The sequence below is a fragment of the Asparagus officinalis genome, chromosome 3 (assembly GCF_001876935.1).
Source record: "Asparagus officinalis chromosome 3, Aspof.V1, whole genome shotgun sequence".
Lineage (NCBI taxonomy): Eukaryota > Viridiplantae > Streptophyta > Magnoliopsida > Asparagales > Asparagaceae > Asparagus > Asparagus officinalis.
Window position 1 is genome coordinate 31,549,281 of NC_033796.1, and position 12,737 is coordinate 31,562,017.

Below are 12,737 nucleotides of genomic sequence, written 5' to 3' on the forward strand. Positions count from 1 at the left end.
ATTATGAATTTTAAGGACTTTTTATACTTTTTTAAACTTATAGGCATTTTCTACAGATTTTAAATTGTTTATAGACTATTAATACTTCCTATGCTTTCAATTTACTATGAATTTGAAATTTTCAGGGTGTTTTTTATAAATATTAAATTTTAAATGTTTGTTTGTAATTTTTGAAATTTTAAGTGTGTTTTCTATAAATTATTAATTAAGTAGGGGATATTTATAATTTCTATAGTTTTAATATACAATTAGGTCAGAAATTATCAGGATTTTTATATGTTTTATAATTTTTAGGGTTTATTTTATAATTTATAAAATGTTCAGAGTGTGGATTGTAAAGTCCATAAAATTTTGGGGGTTGTTTGTGTTATTTGTAGGTTTTTAGTATGTTTATAAGTTTGACATTTTCAAGGTATTTTTTATAAATTTTAAAATTTTAGGGTTGTTTTTATAATTTTTTAAAACTTACAAGATATTTTCTTTAAAGTTAAAAAACTTTCGGTTTCTAGTTAGCATATATTTTTCAGATTTCTCACTGAATTAAAATAAGTAAAATTTATACTTTTCAAGATGCTTTAATAAAATTTTGAATTTGTAGGGATAATTTTGTAATTTAAAAAACTTTGAGAGTATTTTTTACAAAGTTTAATAATTTTTAGGTGTTGGCTAGCATATATTTTTTAGATTTCTCTACGAACTTAAATAAGTAAATGATTTGAATTATATAAAACGTATCTGTTTTATCAAATAACATGTTAAGTCTCATTATAAATAGCATAAATCATTTGGTTACTAATCCAAAGAAGATAAGATAATTAGAATAGATTAGGATAATAATGTAATATTTAAAAAACCTAAGGGTAATATTGGTCATAGAAAGATTTTTCTGAACTCGAACTTTTAAATGGAGCATATATTTTACTTGGACTAAGAAAGAGTTCACATATGCAAACTATTTGCCTATGCTAAAGAGTTAAGGTGTATGCACCGTTACAGAATCACAGCTTATTAAGTATCATATGAGACCGTCACAAGCACACTGGAAATCAGGTTAAACTCCAAGTTGGAGTAATAGAACCTAAACAAGATATATTACTTCAGATGTTATATTCGTTGGTGCTTAGTAGTTTTAGATACATCCACACATTCCACCATTATGAAAATCTAAATAAACATCTCAATATTCAACTCATTATACACACACACACACACATATACACGTACATAGGTTTGGACAAACACTAGTTCATACACTTACTTGCGAGGACTCTTTAGTTACACCTTAGGCATTAATATATTTCTGAAGACTATAAAAGGGGGACAACAAAAAAACATACAACAAACTAATCAATCTTAGGATGGTGCCACATTAATACTGCACTGTCATTGATCACAACTTTTCATCACATCAACCTCCATGAAAATGTAAATCATACCACCTAATAGACTTTCAAAACTTCTCTGACCATTTATCCAGTGTTTTTTAGGAACTGCAGCATCTGCTAGTATCCAAATCTGAAAATCTTCAGTAGTAACCGAATAAAAATCTCCTTTTTCTGGGATCAAATAAAATCCTCCTTGAGTAACAAAGTATCCTCAAATTCGTTTGTATCATACTGAATGAGCTGATTGAATCATATTTCCATGAAAATTCTTCAGCGATATTACAGAATCGATATGTCCTCTGAGCGTATATATCTCTCCCAGCCTGAAAGGGAGGGGGCAAAAGCATTGTATCTTCATGTCAATGTTATTTAACCAGCAATAACCAATCAATCGGAAAAAGTAGTCGTTAGTGTAATACATCTATGGGAAGTAATCATTAATAGACAAGGTTGAAGATTGGAATCAAGAAATTCTGTAAGTGTAGTTGATTGAAGAGAGCATGTGTAAATTTTAGAATTGAAGTTATGAGCAGAGGAACTGAGCATAAGGATGCAGTTTTACTCTGAATAGACATGGACAGGAAAAGCATGAACAAATTTGGTACAAGTAATATGGCGACGAGACTTGTTATCTAGATTGCTTATGGATAATAAGTGACATAAAGAAGTTACTGCATCAATATGAGAAATAGTTAACAGCTTAATCTAAAACTAGAGTGAAAAAGCCCCAAAGATATCTGTCTTAGACAGAACGAAAGTGTGAAGAGGAAGGCAAAGCATAGTAGAAATTCACAGACATGATCTTATATATTACAGCTTGTCAGCTTCACATATTCGTAGAGGTAAGACATAATTTAAAGGTTACTAACCAAAATGGAAAGATAATTTAAATATAAGATGTAAACTTCCCGTCAATCTTCAATTATTCAACATCCATGTTGTTAAATAGGAGTCGATTGTCTCCAAGAGATTAGTTAAGTATGACAAACGAGGATGTTAAAGAAAATGCTCGGTAGATGACGATAGTTTACATCAAAGAACAGTAACACTCCAATGATGACAGATAACTCCTCAAAAAGCATCCAGTTCTAGAAAAGCAATTACTTCAGTTTCAAACATAAAAAATCAGTAGCACGGTGAATTCAAACATTGGTGAATTTTCGTACCTTGCTATTTCAGCACGTCTCATGGCCTGTTCAGCAATCTGAATTGAATGTCTCTGCCTCTTGGGGGGGATGAAATCTAGTGGTGTCAGCCCTTTTAGACTTTGCTGAGAGAGTACCCATTTGGCCTCCCTTTCGTCTTTCCCATAATCCTTCTTTGAAGTAAAAGCTGTCTGTTACGAAGATGAAAAATGTAAACAACAGCATCTTGACTACATAAACATAAAAATCATCAAAGGATATAAAGGAAATAAGCAAAACTTGGCTTTACAATATAGTTCTTTAAGTAGGGAATTAAGCGACTTGCTTTTTTAAGGATAGAAATATCACATCACCATGTGATCTTTATGTACTGTTGAAATGAATTGCTGTGAAGAAGAAATGAGTAAGAAAGAAAGAAAGTTCAGTTACACAGACCTTTCTATCAAAAACAAGATTCCATGCTTCTCCACTTAGGCCATATTGGACAGCAAATTTTATCAAGTCGAGTGGAAAATAGAATATCACAGTGTAGAGCCATATGACACCAGCCCAACCCCAGCCGATACCGCGAATTGAAGCAAAGTTTATATGTGCATAAACTGCAATAAGCGTGGCAACCTGCATTTATGTCTATCAGGCTCAATAATTAAGTCAAGCAGCTTAGCAACCTAAGATGCTATTTTCTTTCCCCTTCTTGAATAATTTTTAATTGAAAAGTTTCTAGACCCTTTCTTAACCAAGGAGTCTCTTTGATTTTTAGGATTATAGAATTAAAATTTCAAATACCAAATAACATTCAGGCAAAATCATAAAATGTAATGGTTGATGTGTGTTTTCTAGACCTCACTAGCGGAACAATATCTGTTGACCTACATTTTTTCTATGGATATTACTTATAGCAATCGATCAAATAGCAATCAAAGGAATTACATCTTTTTATTATGAACTTCAGAATTAGGATAATAATTTTCTCTATCTATTTCAAATCTTACCAGTTGAGCTGCCATGAAAGCACAAATTAGGAGAGAACCAGGCCTCTCCACAAATGACCAACTCTGACTACGTGTGACAAATATTAGAGCCTGGCTGATGATGCTAACTTGTAGATAAACAGCTGAGGACATCTCTTCACTGCTGCCGCTGAGAGATCTCACATTAAAATGAGTCTGTCACCAAAAAAATGATGGAAGAGGCATGAAAAATTATGAGAGATGTTTTTTTATTCAGGAAAAATATTTATACCAAGATTCACTACATGAGGCATCTGTTCATTTTATTTAATTAGAAGATCATGACTTACCTCGAAGAAATCAGTTTTTCTAACAACCCAATAAAATAAGACTGTAACTAATGCAAGGTAAGTCCCTAAGACAATTCCTGTCACAAATATCTCATTGAGCTTCCAACTATCAGGTTTTGGTGATGGCCTGACACGGTCCTTGCATATAGTCATAATGGTTCCTGATAAGAGAAAATAGAGAAATCAAAATATTGGTCCTTTTATCTACTACTGAATTGCAATTAACTTTGGAAATTATGCTTAAAGGAATCGAACTATTACCATCATTTAGAATGGCTATTATAAGAACCATGAAAGGAGGGAAATCATATTCCCAAATTGTTGCAAGGAGCAAAAAACCAAGCTGCATTGAAGAGAGAATTACAAAGTCTTAGCTTGGAATACAACCTTTAGAAGGCATACAAAAACTGATTTAACTAGACTTACCACAATTCTTATGGTTATGGATACTGCATAAATCTGCACACATGTTAAATTATCATTTCAATAACAAATTTTCTGCATTTATCATAATCATTAATAATATCATATACTACTCAACTGTATAGTTCTTCATTCTTTGAAAAATGGCTCGACTTGTCAAGACAGCACTGATGATGACACTTAAGCCAGGCTCTGTAAGAACTAAATCTGCAGCGCCTCTTGCGGCATCAGTAGCATCTGAAACTGCTATTCCAATATCAGCTTTCTTTAAAGCAGGTGCATCATTTACACCATCCCCGGTCATTCCACAAATATGATGCTTCTCCTGAAGAATTTTTACAATCTCATACTTGTGCTCTGGAAGAGTCAAATAGAAGCAAGTAAATGTGATTTCATGCTCACTACATATCACAACTATTGGTAGAAAAAAAATGTACTCATACCAGGGTAGACACCTGCAAATCCATCAGCCTTTTCAATAAGCTCGTCTACAGGGAGAGCATCATTTTCATCTTTGTCACAGCCTAGCAATGATGAAGAAGGGTACATGTTGGTACCCATGCCAAGACGCCGACCAATCTCCTTAGCAATTGCCAGCTCATCACCTATACAAGCAGCAATTATTTCTCTCAAGAATAGCAAAGAAAACTATAACTGAGGGCCAAGAAACTCATTACAAGGAAATAAATCTGAAACCAATTCATAAAAAAAAAAACAAAATTTAAAGTTTGAAGCAGTTCGACCAAAAGTAGCAAACTGAAACCGGATTTATTTGGATGGAGGAATCAGATAATCAGCTTCATATAGGCCTCGAAATCTGGCTTGGAATCCAGGGTTGGAATATCACTGATTTTAAGTTCTTGAACGTAAGGAGTTTTTTGTATGGTTCATCGAGGAATTTGTTTTTTGACATGTATATGCCACTTATTTCCTAGCTGGAAAAGAATCTGATTACTGACAGTATGAGGAGCCCTAAAAGCGAAGGTCTTTTTTTCGAGGTAAGGCATGAACCCGTGATATCTTGACAATAAACAAGATCGATATTTTACAAAGATAAAATACATTGGGACTCCTAGACTCTGCCAGGTTCCATATTACATTCCTTACGGTTGAAAGAAATAACAAAGAATTCTTCAACTTATTATCTTACTAGTGAGCTCACAGCTTTCTAAGACTTCCACCATGTCCACCAATCCCCACAACATTATTGGAGATAGCATGAGAACTATCAGATCACAACTGTCATTCTAGGGTAAGCTTGTAGATGAAGATAATACTTGACTCACCAATAAGCTACAATCAACGAATATAAAGTGTGCTTCTGACAGTTCAACCAAGTATTGTGCATACCTGTAATCATTTTGACACAGACACCAAGGTTTAGTGCTCTGCGAATGGTCTCAGCACTGTCATGTCTGGGTGGGTCAAACAATGGTAACAACCCACAAAAAGTCCAGGGACCACCTGGGCTTGCTTTTTCTTTCTCCGGAATTGGCTGAAAATTTAATTTTTTATCAGACATGCAAACATCATCATATAAGGAGTTTCAAAGAAATAGTCATCTTGTAAAACAATAATGTGAAACTACGAAAACAAAATTATAACTAGATTACAAAAATGCAAGACATCAATGATTAACACAGTAATGCACCTCTAACAACCTGATTATCAAATTAAGCATGAAGTTGTCGATGGAAATGCTATTCCCACAAGTCATATCTTCAAATTTTCAGCCTTGTCACATACCTGATAAGCAACCCCAAGTGATCTTAAGCCCCTTTCAGCAAATTTGTTTATGGATGCACGCACTTTTCCGGAAATTTCATCGATGTCATGGCATAACTTTAGAATCTGGAGCAAATGGCAAAAAACATTAATCTTTTGTGTCACTGTTTAAAAAGAGATATCGAAACAAATTTTTCGTAAAGATTCCAGCTAAAAACTGAAAAGGATTGCAGATGCAACATTTAATTTAAGATAATAGGTATTACTTGTTCGGGAGCTCCTTTGGTAGCACGGTGCCAATTCCCATCAGAATCAATATATGTAATTGCTGTCCGTTTATTTACAGGATTAAAAGGAAGGAAATGCACTTCAGTAATTTCTGCACGTGCCTGCAGCCAAAACATGTGTCATCTTGTTTTCTGTTTGCATTAGTATATCACCACAAGAAAATTCCTGAAGCACACAACTAGACTTCAGATTAAGTTTGTGAGTTACCTCCTTTGGATCCGCAAGCATGTTAATAATGGCAGTGTCAATTGCATCTTGGTTCTCGAGCCTCGAAGCTCTAGCTGCAAGCAGTACAATCATGTCTCTACCCACATCTTTATTGAAAACCTACAACATGAGAGAGATGCATTCAGCAGTGTACCACAGATTAGGGAATGACATAAAAAGAAAGGATATTTGTCTTAATATCTTACAGCTGATGGGATCTTTGAAATCTATGAGAATCCACATGCCAAAAGACATCACAAGAAATGGGTGCATCCATAAAAAGTGTTTTTCAGGAACATGCATTAATGCGCCAAAAAAGGATAGGGTAGTTAATACTACTTCACATGTCAAGTAGTAAGCAGGATCCAATGGAGACAAAGGATTCATGTATAAAAACCCAAAAATTTGAAATAACTCTCATAGCTATATCTCGTAAAAAAGACATTTCTTGGAAAGGAAACAATGAGCAAGTAACTAAACATTTCCCTAAAAGTAATGGCAAGCAAGGACCATTATGTTAAATAAAGAAATCAAAATGGATGAAACTTCCAAAGGAAAATGCTTTAAATTAAATACATACAGATCTAGGTGAAATGATGAATTGATGATTATGTGCTCCATCTAGCCTATACCTCAATAAGATTTTTATCCACAGTGAGCCTATTCAAGGTAAGTGTTCCTGTTTTATCACTGCAGAGAACATCCATTCCAGCCATTTCTTCAATTGCGGTCATCCTTTTCGTTATTGCACCCTGCAGATAAATATAGGTGTAAGAATGTTAACACTGGTAATTCTAACCTAGTTTACATGGGTATACCTGTTGAGAAAGTCGGTGAGAGCCAATTGCAAGGGTAACGGACAGCACAGTGGGCATGGCAATGGGTATTCCTCCAATTAAAAGAACAAGAAGGTTATTGATTCCTTTCCTATATGAACGCTGCTGAATGGGGTACATGACTAAAATTTCAATAACCATCCCAACTGCTAGCGAGCATATACAAAAGTTGCCAATTGATGTCAGAACCTAAAGAAATTAGGTGGAGAAGTCACAGGTAGCACCAAAATTGTTTCAATAGTTATGAAAGAATTCAACAAGTTTGTTATAAAATAAATTAGTAAGTCTTAAGGACATGATAAGCTCCAATAATTCTTATGTATGTATAATCTTTAGCAACAAAATCTGCAGTGCAATTACACTTCTCATCATTTTCTCAACAAGAAGACATCAACATAGTTAATTGAGAGAAGGATAGTGATGGACCTATATCCACTCTAAAGGAATCGGAGTTTTTTCTTGCATATTAAGGCTGGTTTTAGGAACACAATAAGCTACTTCTATCTGTTTATGTGTGCACTGAAAAGGTTATTAACTTGCATCTACCTTCTGAAAATGTCCAACAACTTGAGTGGAATCTACCAAATGTACTGCCTTTCCAAGGAAAGAGTTAACACCAGTTGCCATTACAACAGCTTCAATCTCCCCTTGCTTACAAATTGAACCAGAGAACACAATGTCACCTGTCTTCTTTGTTAGAGGAAGAGATTCACCTGTGAGAGCTGACTGCATGTGAAAAAAGGATTAATTAATTCCTGTTAGCAGTTGAACAGTAGCTCAAACGCTCGCTTAAAGCTTCAATAGCAACTGCCATGGATGGTATCTGTTCCCATGCAGGCAGAATATCAAGAAATAGAATCAGCCCTTAGATAAATCATCTGCAATCTAGAGCGTTGCGCTTAAATCAGAAAGAACAAAAGAAAAATCAATTAAGTGTAGAGAAAAATTTTGCCTGGTCAATTCTTAGAGGATCTCCCTCAAGAAGACGAGCATCAGCTGGGATAATATCACCAAGCTTAATGCTGATTATATCTCCTGGTACAAGAATAGCAGCATCTTTCTCTTGCCATCGCCCATCTCTGAGAACCTGCATAAATACAAGTATAGTCAACCGCTCTACTAAACTGGAAGATTAAAAAAAAAATCTCTTCAAGAGCGTAAGGATGAGCTTCACAACATGAACCAGAAATTACACATAACAAAAAAAGAACTGGAAGCTATGTTACCCGGATACTTCTATCATGAAGTTGTACCAGTACCGAAACTTCATGGACACTCCTTACGCATATGCATACATTTATTCAAACATGTACTCAACTATAAGATATATATTTTATTTTAAAACACTAGTCATGTCATACACTTCTTAGACATATATCCTATAATTTCATATCTATTTCTTGAAACTTGTTAGACATGGATCTGTTTTGTGTTAGCCAATACCCAAGTTCAAAATTATGACTTATAAGTTTTAGTGTCTAGTAAAAAAACGATCAATTTCCAGTTTATAATAACCAACATAATAAATGAAACTAAAAAATGTGATATAAATTTTATTTCTAGTAAACACATGATCTCATGTAATTATTAATTTGAACATATGTGTGGGTGTGTGTGTCCGTGTCCCTGTACCCCACATCTTACAATTTTCCGTGTGTCGTACCCATACCCATACCCATACCCATACCCATTTCCATGCAACTTAGACTGGAAGTCAGAGAACTACTTATACATTATTTCATCCCCATGATTGCAGAGAGAAACAAATGATTTCCAGATGGAGATAACTTGACTGCATGATAGATAAAAAAATAAGCGATTTGCCCATGAATACAGTGACTTAGTTGGTAATCATGGATAAACATGGATAGGAGACGAGGATAACTCAAATATAATTTGTTCACATTTTAAATGATTTGAATTTATTAATGTGCTTGTATTGGAACTTAGAGGTGATTCAGATGAATGAAATCCCCTACAAGAACACTTTTTATTCCCTCGAAGAATTTCTCTCTGGGAGGATAAAGTTTTGTTTAGCAGAAGTGCTGAATTTGAGAATGGAAATTTAAGATTTTCAATTAAGATTTGCATATGCACCAACACCTAGGCATGTGGTAACGTTAAAGGCCACATCTATTTATTTAAAAAAAGGAACAAAAATACTTTTTTCTATGTTGCAGTGTGGTTTGGAAAAAGATGAGGTTGAAATGAAAGTCCATTCCTTTACAATAATATATCCATAAACCAGATAGTTAGATGCTGACCTTTGTTTTGGGAGCTAGGCGAGCCATAAGTGCAGCTGCAGCATTACCAGCATTATTTTCCTCGATAAAGCTAATTGTTGAATTAATTATCAACAGGCAAATGATTCCCACAAAGTCTTGCCAATCAGGACCTTGGTCCTAAAAGCATCAGATTAGACAGAATTAAGTTAGATATAACTCATGGATATAGTATATCACAACAATAACAATAATTAAAGCCAGATGAAAAAAAGTTACAAGGTTAGGACAACACTTACTCCACCATTAGCAAGGACAATTGCCATCACTGCTGCAGCTTCCATTACCCATGACAAAGGATTCCACATAAAACTAAGAAACTTCAGAAATTTGTTCTCCTGCTATAGAAACAACGAGAATATAAGTAAGTGAAAGAGGCCATTAAGTCCTATGCTTCCAGTGTTAGCACTAGCACAAGGGATGTAGCATATCATGTATACTTGTTCTCTTTTTGAAGTGAAAGGAGACATGAGAGACCTAAAATTAATTATTTTACAATTAGAGAATTACTCGGCTCTCCTCTATTTTGTTTGGACCACAAAGTACCAAGCGAGCTTCAGCATCCGCAGATGAAAGTCCACCTCGAGATGTTCTCAATTGATCGAAGACTTCTTCCAAAGGCACACATTCCTGTAACACACATCCAACAAGTCCTGCAGTTTATATTTTCTTCTAATTTTACACAACTAAATTTAATTTTACTTACCAAATCAATTGCATCTTGATTGAAACTTTCTGGGTCAAGCAAAGGCTTTTCCAGGTCAGCCATGGCGGATATTAACTTCAAAACTGAAAGCACCTCAACCGTCTGAACTCCAGATGTCTTCTGTGAACATGGAATGAACTAAAATATTTAGTTTTACAATGTAAACATGATGTATGAGTAAAAACTCTAGGATTGCAGTTATTCCTAGCATAAATTTTACCACCTTCTGCAAGACCATCTTCTACTAGTGACACATCTATTAAGAAGTTGAAATTCATATATACATCAACAAAAACTTCAAAAGTTAAAAGTAAAACAAAATTTTAGTCTGTGTATACTCTCATGATTTATGGTTCAAAAGACTTTTTAATCTCTATCTACTAACGTGATTGATCATCGCAAAACTTCTTCATAGTTTCCTTATCAAACCTCTCGTTTGGTAATGCACGCCAATGTCATTATTTTACATGTCATCTGCATGTTCTGCGGCGTGGCATATGCAAAAACAACCAGACTAGTGGAGAAGGAAAAAAAAATTAAACGAAAGCTAGATATAGCTCTTCATGAATTTACTTTCAAATATTGCAAGCAGACACCTGGTCTGTAAAGTAATTTACCTTAGCAAGAATGTCTAAGCTGTTAAAATCCGTACGTAATGGCAAATGTGTTTTCACACTACAGCTCCAAAACTCATATTCCCGTAAAATCCTAAACAGGATGCTTATAATGTTTCATCAATATTATATAAAGGCACACAAAATCCACCGTAAAACTAACGCTATACCTGGTTAAGTTAAAACCTCAAAACATTCAAAAACACCAATCAAAACTTTCTACAAGCACATGCAGGATCATAAAAGGATCTCCGTAAGCTATATCGAAAGAACTATATTATAATTAGGTTTGATATCCCACACCTCGCAGCAGACAAGAAACCTCTACGTAACAAAAAGAGAAGTATTCAACATCATGTTTATCAATCAAATGTAAGATAGCCTACCCTAAAACGTGTCAAATTTATTGTTGATACTGCCGCAAACTATTCATGAGTACTGTTTTCTACTAGTTCTTACATCCTGGAGAGAAATTTGTGTGCGTTTGGAAATGCATTCTATTAGATTCTAGCCATGATTTCGACATCAGAGGAAACAATTTGAAGAGCTAAATCTAAGGAAAATTTCTTTTTTCATTTTTTATTACTATTTCGTGCATCTTTCTGGAGAATTTTCTGTTCATTCTCACCTATGAGAAGCTTAATATGCGAGTATTCAATCCCTATTAAATGCCTCTGTCTCCACACAACTCTGCTCACCAATTATTTGAATCAATGCCTCTAAGAACAAATACACGAACCCATTAGTGAACAACAAAACAGAAATTAGTTAAGCTTACTTTTTCCCTTTCTTTTCTTCCTCCTTTTTTATTTCACTAATTGAGCAAGCTAGGTGAGTTTGAAGAAGAAACGGGATCATGGGCTGCTGTTTTAAAGGGGTTGGGATTTGACTGTTGGATATTGCTGCCCAAATTCCCGCCATGGCGCTCTCTATCCCTTTCAACCGCATTGTTGGAGGCCAACGCTGTTTCAATACTTAACCTTCAAACCTAACTCTCTAGAGTCTAGATGTAGAGTTTTTTTTTCTTTTTCTTTTTCTTTTTTTTTTGGGCGGTTTGAGAATGACTTGATTTGGGGAATGACTTGATTTGGGAGGAAAAGGATTCTTTAATTTATTATGAGGATTGAAACCGCATTGGTGGAGGCGCAATAAAGTTTGACAACATCCCCCCTGAGGAATAAGAAAGGTTATTTGCACTTTTATATATCTTATAAATTCTGCACTTGTTTTTTAAACTTTTGTACCCCCAAATTTTGCACTTGTTTTTTAAAGTTTGGCCTCAAAGATTCATGGTCACATGATTTTAGTACCCTTCGATTCACTACGGTTTATTTTCTGTTTAAACTGTATCACATGCTTAGCACGTGATACATTTATATGAAAGGTAAATCATTGCTACCTTATCACTCCCTCCTCATTTTATTGAGGCCAAATAATTTCAACCAAAATCTTAATAAGAATGATGAAAAAAAAAAGAGAGGAATTGGGATATATATTTTCACCATCACGGTATTATTCCGTTGTAGAATTATTACTCTTGACCAATTTTTGAATTTAGCAAACAATCCATATATTATCTCATATTCATTCACTTCTCATAAATTCCTCTTCAGCAGAGGATGTCACAAAGAATGAATAAATCCCCAATAAGGAATTTCTATTTTTTTCACCGGTGTTAGTACAATTTAGTATATATACAAACAATCAATTGCTCAAGAATCTTCTCAACAAACTGCAAATCGTAAATTCAGCTGGCTTGATAACTAATACCCAAACCCGCAAGTACCGACCCGCACTCTTCCCCTTATCTCAATCAATACCAGGCC

The 12,737-nt window shown here is 34.5% G+C and overlaps 1 protein-coding gene across 3 annotated transcripts; it reads right to left on the reverse strand.

Annotated features, from left to right (window-relative positions):
- LOC109833664 (ATPase 10, plasma membrane-type) lies at positions 1,161-11,980 on the reverse strand. 3 transcript variants are annotated; one of them, XM_020401413.1, is made up of 22 exons: positions 11,690-11,980; positions 10,298-10,417; positions 10,102-10,221; positions 9,831-9,929; positions 9,574-9,711; positions 8,262-8,396; positions 7,856-8,035; positions 7,292-7,498; positions 7,106-7,225; positions 6,474-6,593; positions 6,245-6,367; positions 6,000-6,104; positions 5,604-5,748; positions 4,697-4,858; positions 4,372-4,610; positions 4,257-4,289; positions 4,092-4,173; positions 3,831-3,991; positions 3,523-3,696; positions 2,966-3,148; positions 2,552-2,721; positions 1,161-1,708 (listed from the first exon to the last, which is right to left on the reverse strand). In XM_020401413.1, the coding sequence occupies exons 2-22, from the start codon at positions 10,358-10,360 to the stop codon at positions 1,612-1,614; spliced, it is 2,856 nt and encodes a 951-aa protein (XP_020257002.1). In that variant the 5' UTR covers positions 10,361-10,417; positions 11,690-11,980; the 3' UTR covers positions 1,161-1,611. The 3 variants fall into 3 exon arrangements, with proteins under 3 accessions (XP_020257002.1, XP_020257003.1, XP_020257001.1); XM_020401414.1 differs by having other exon boundaries at positions 4,709-4,858; positions 9,831-9,932; XM_020401412.1 differs by having other exon boundaries at positions 9,831-9,932.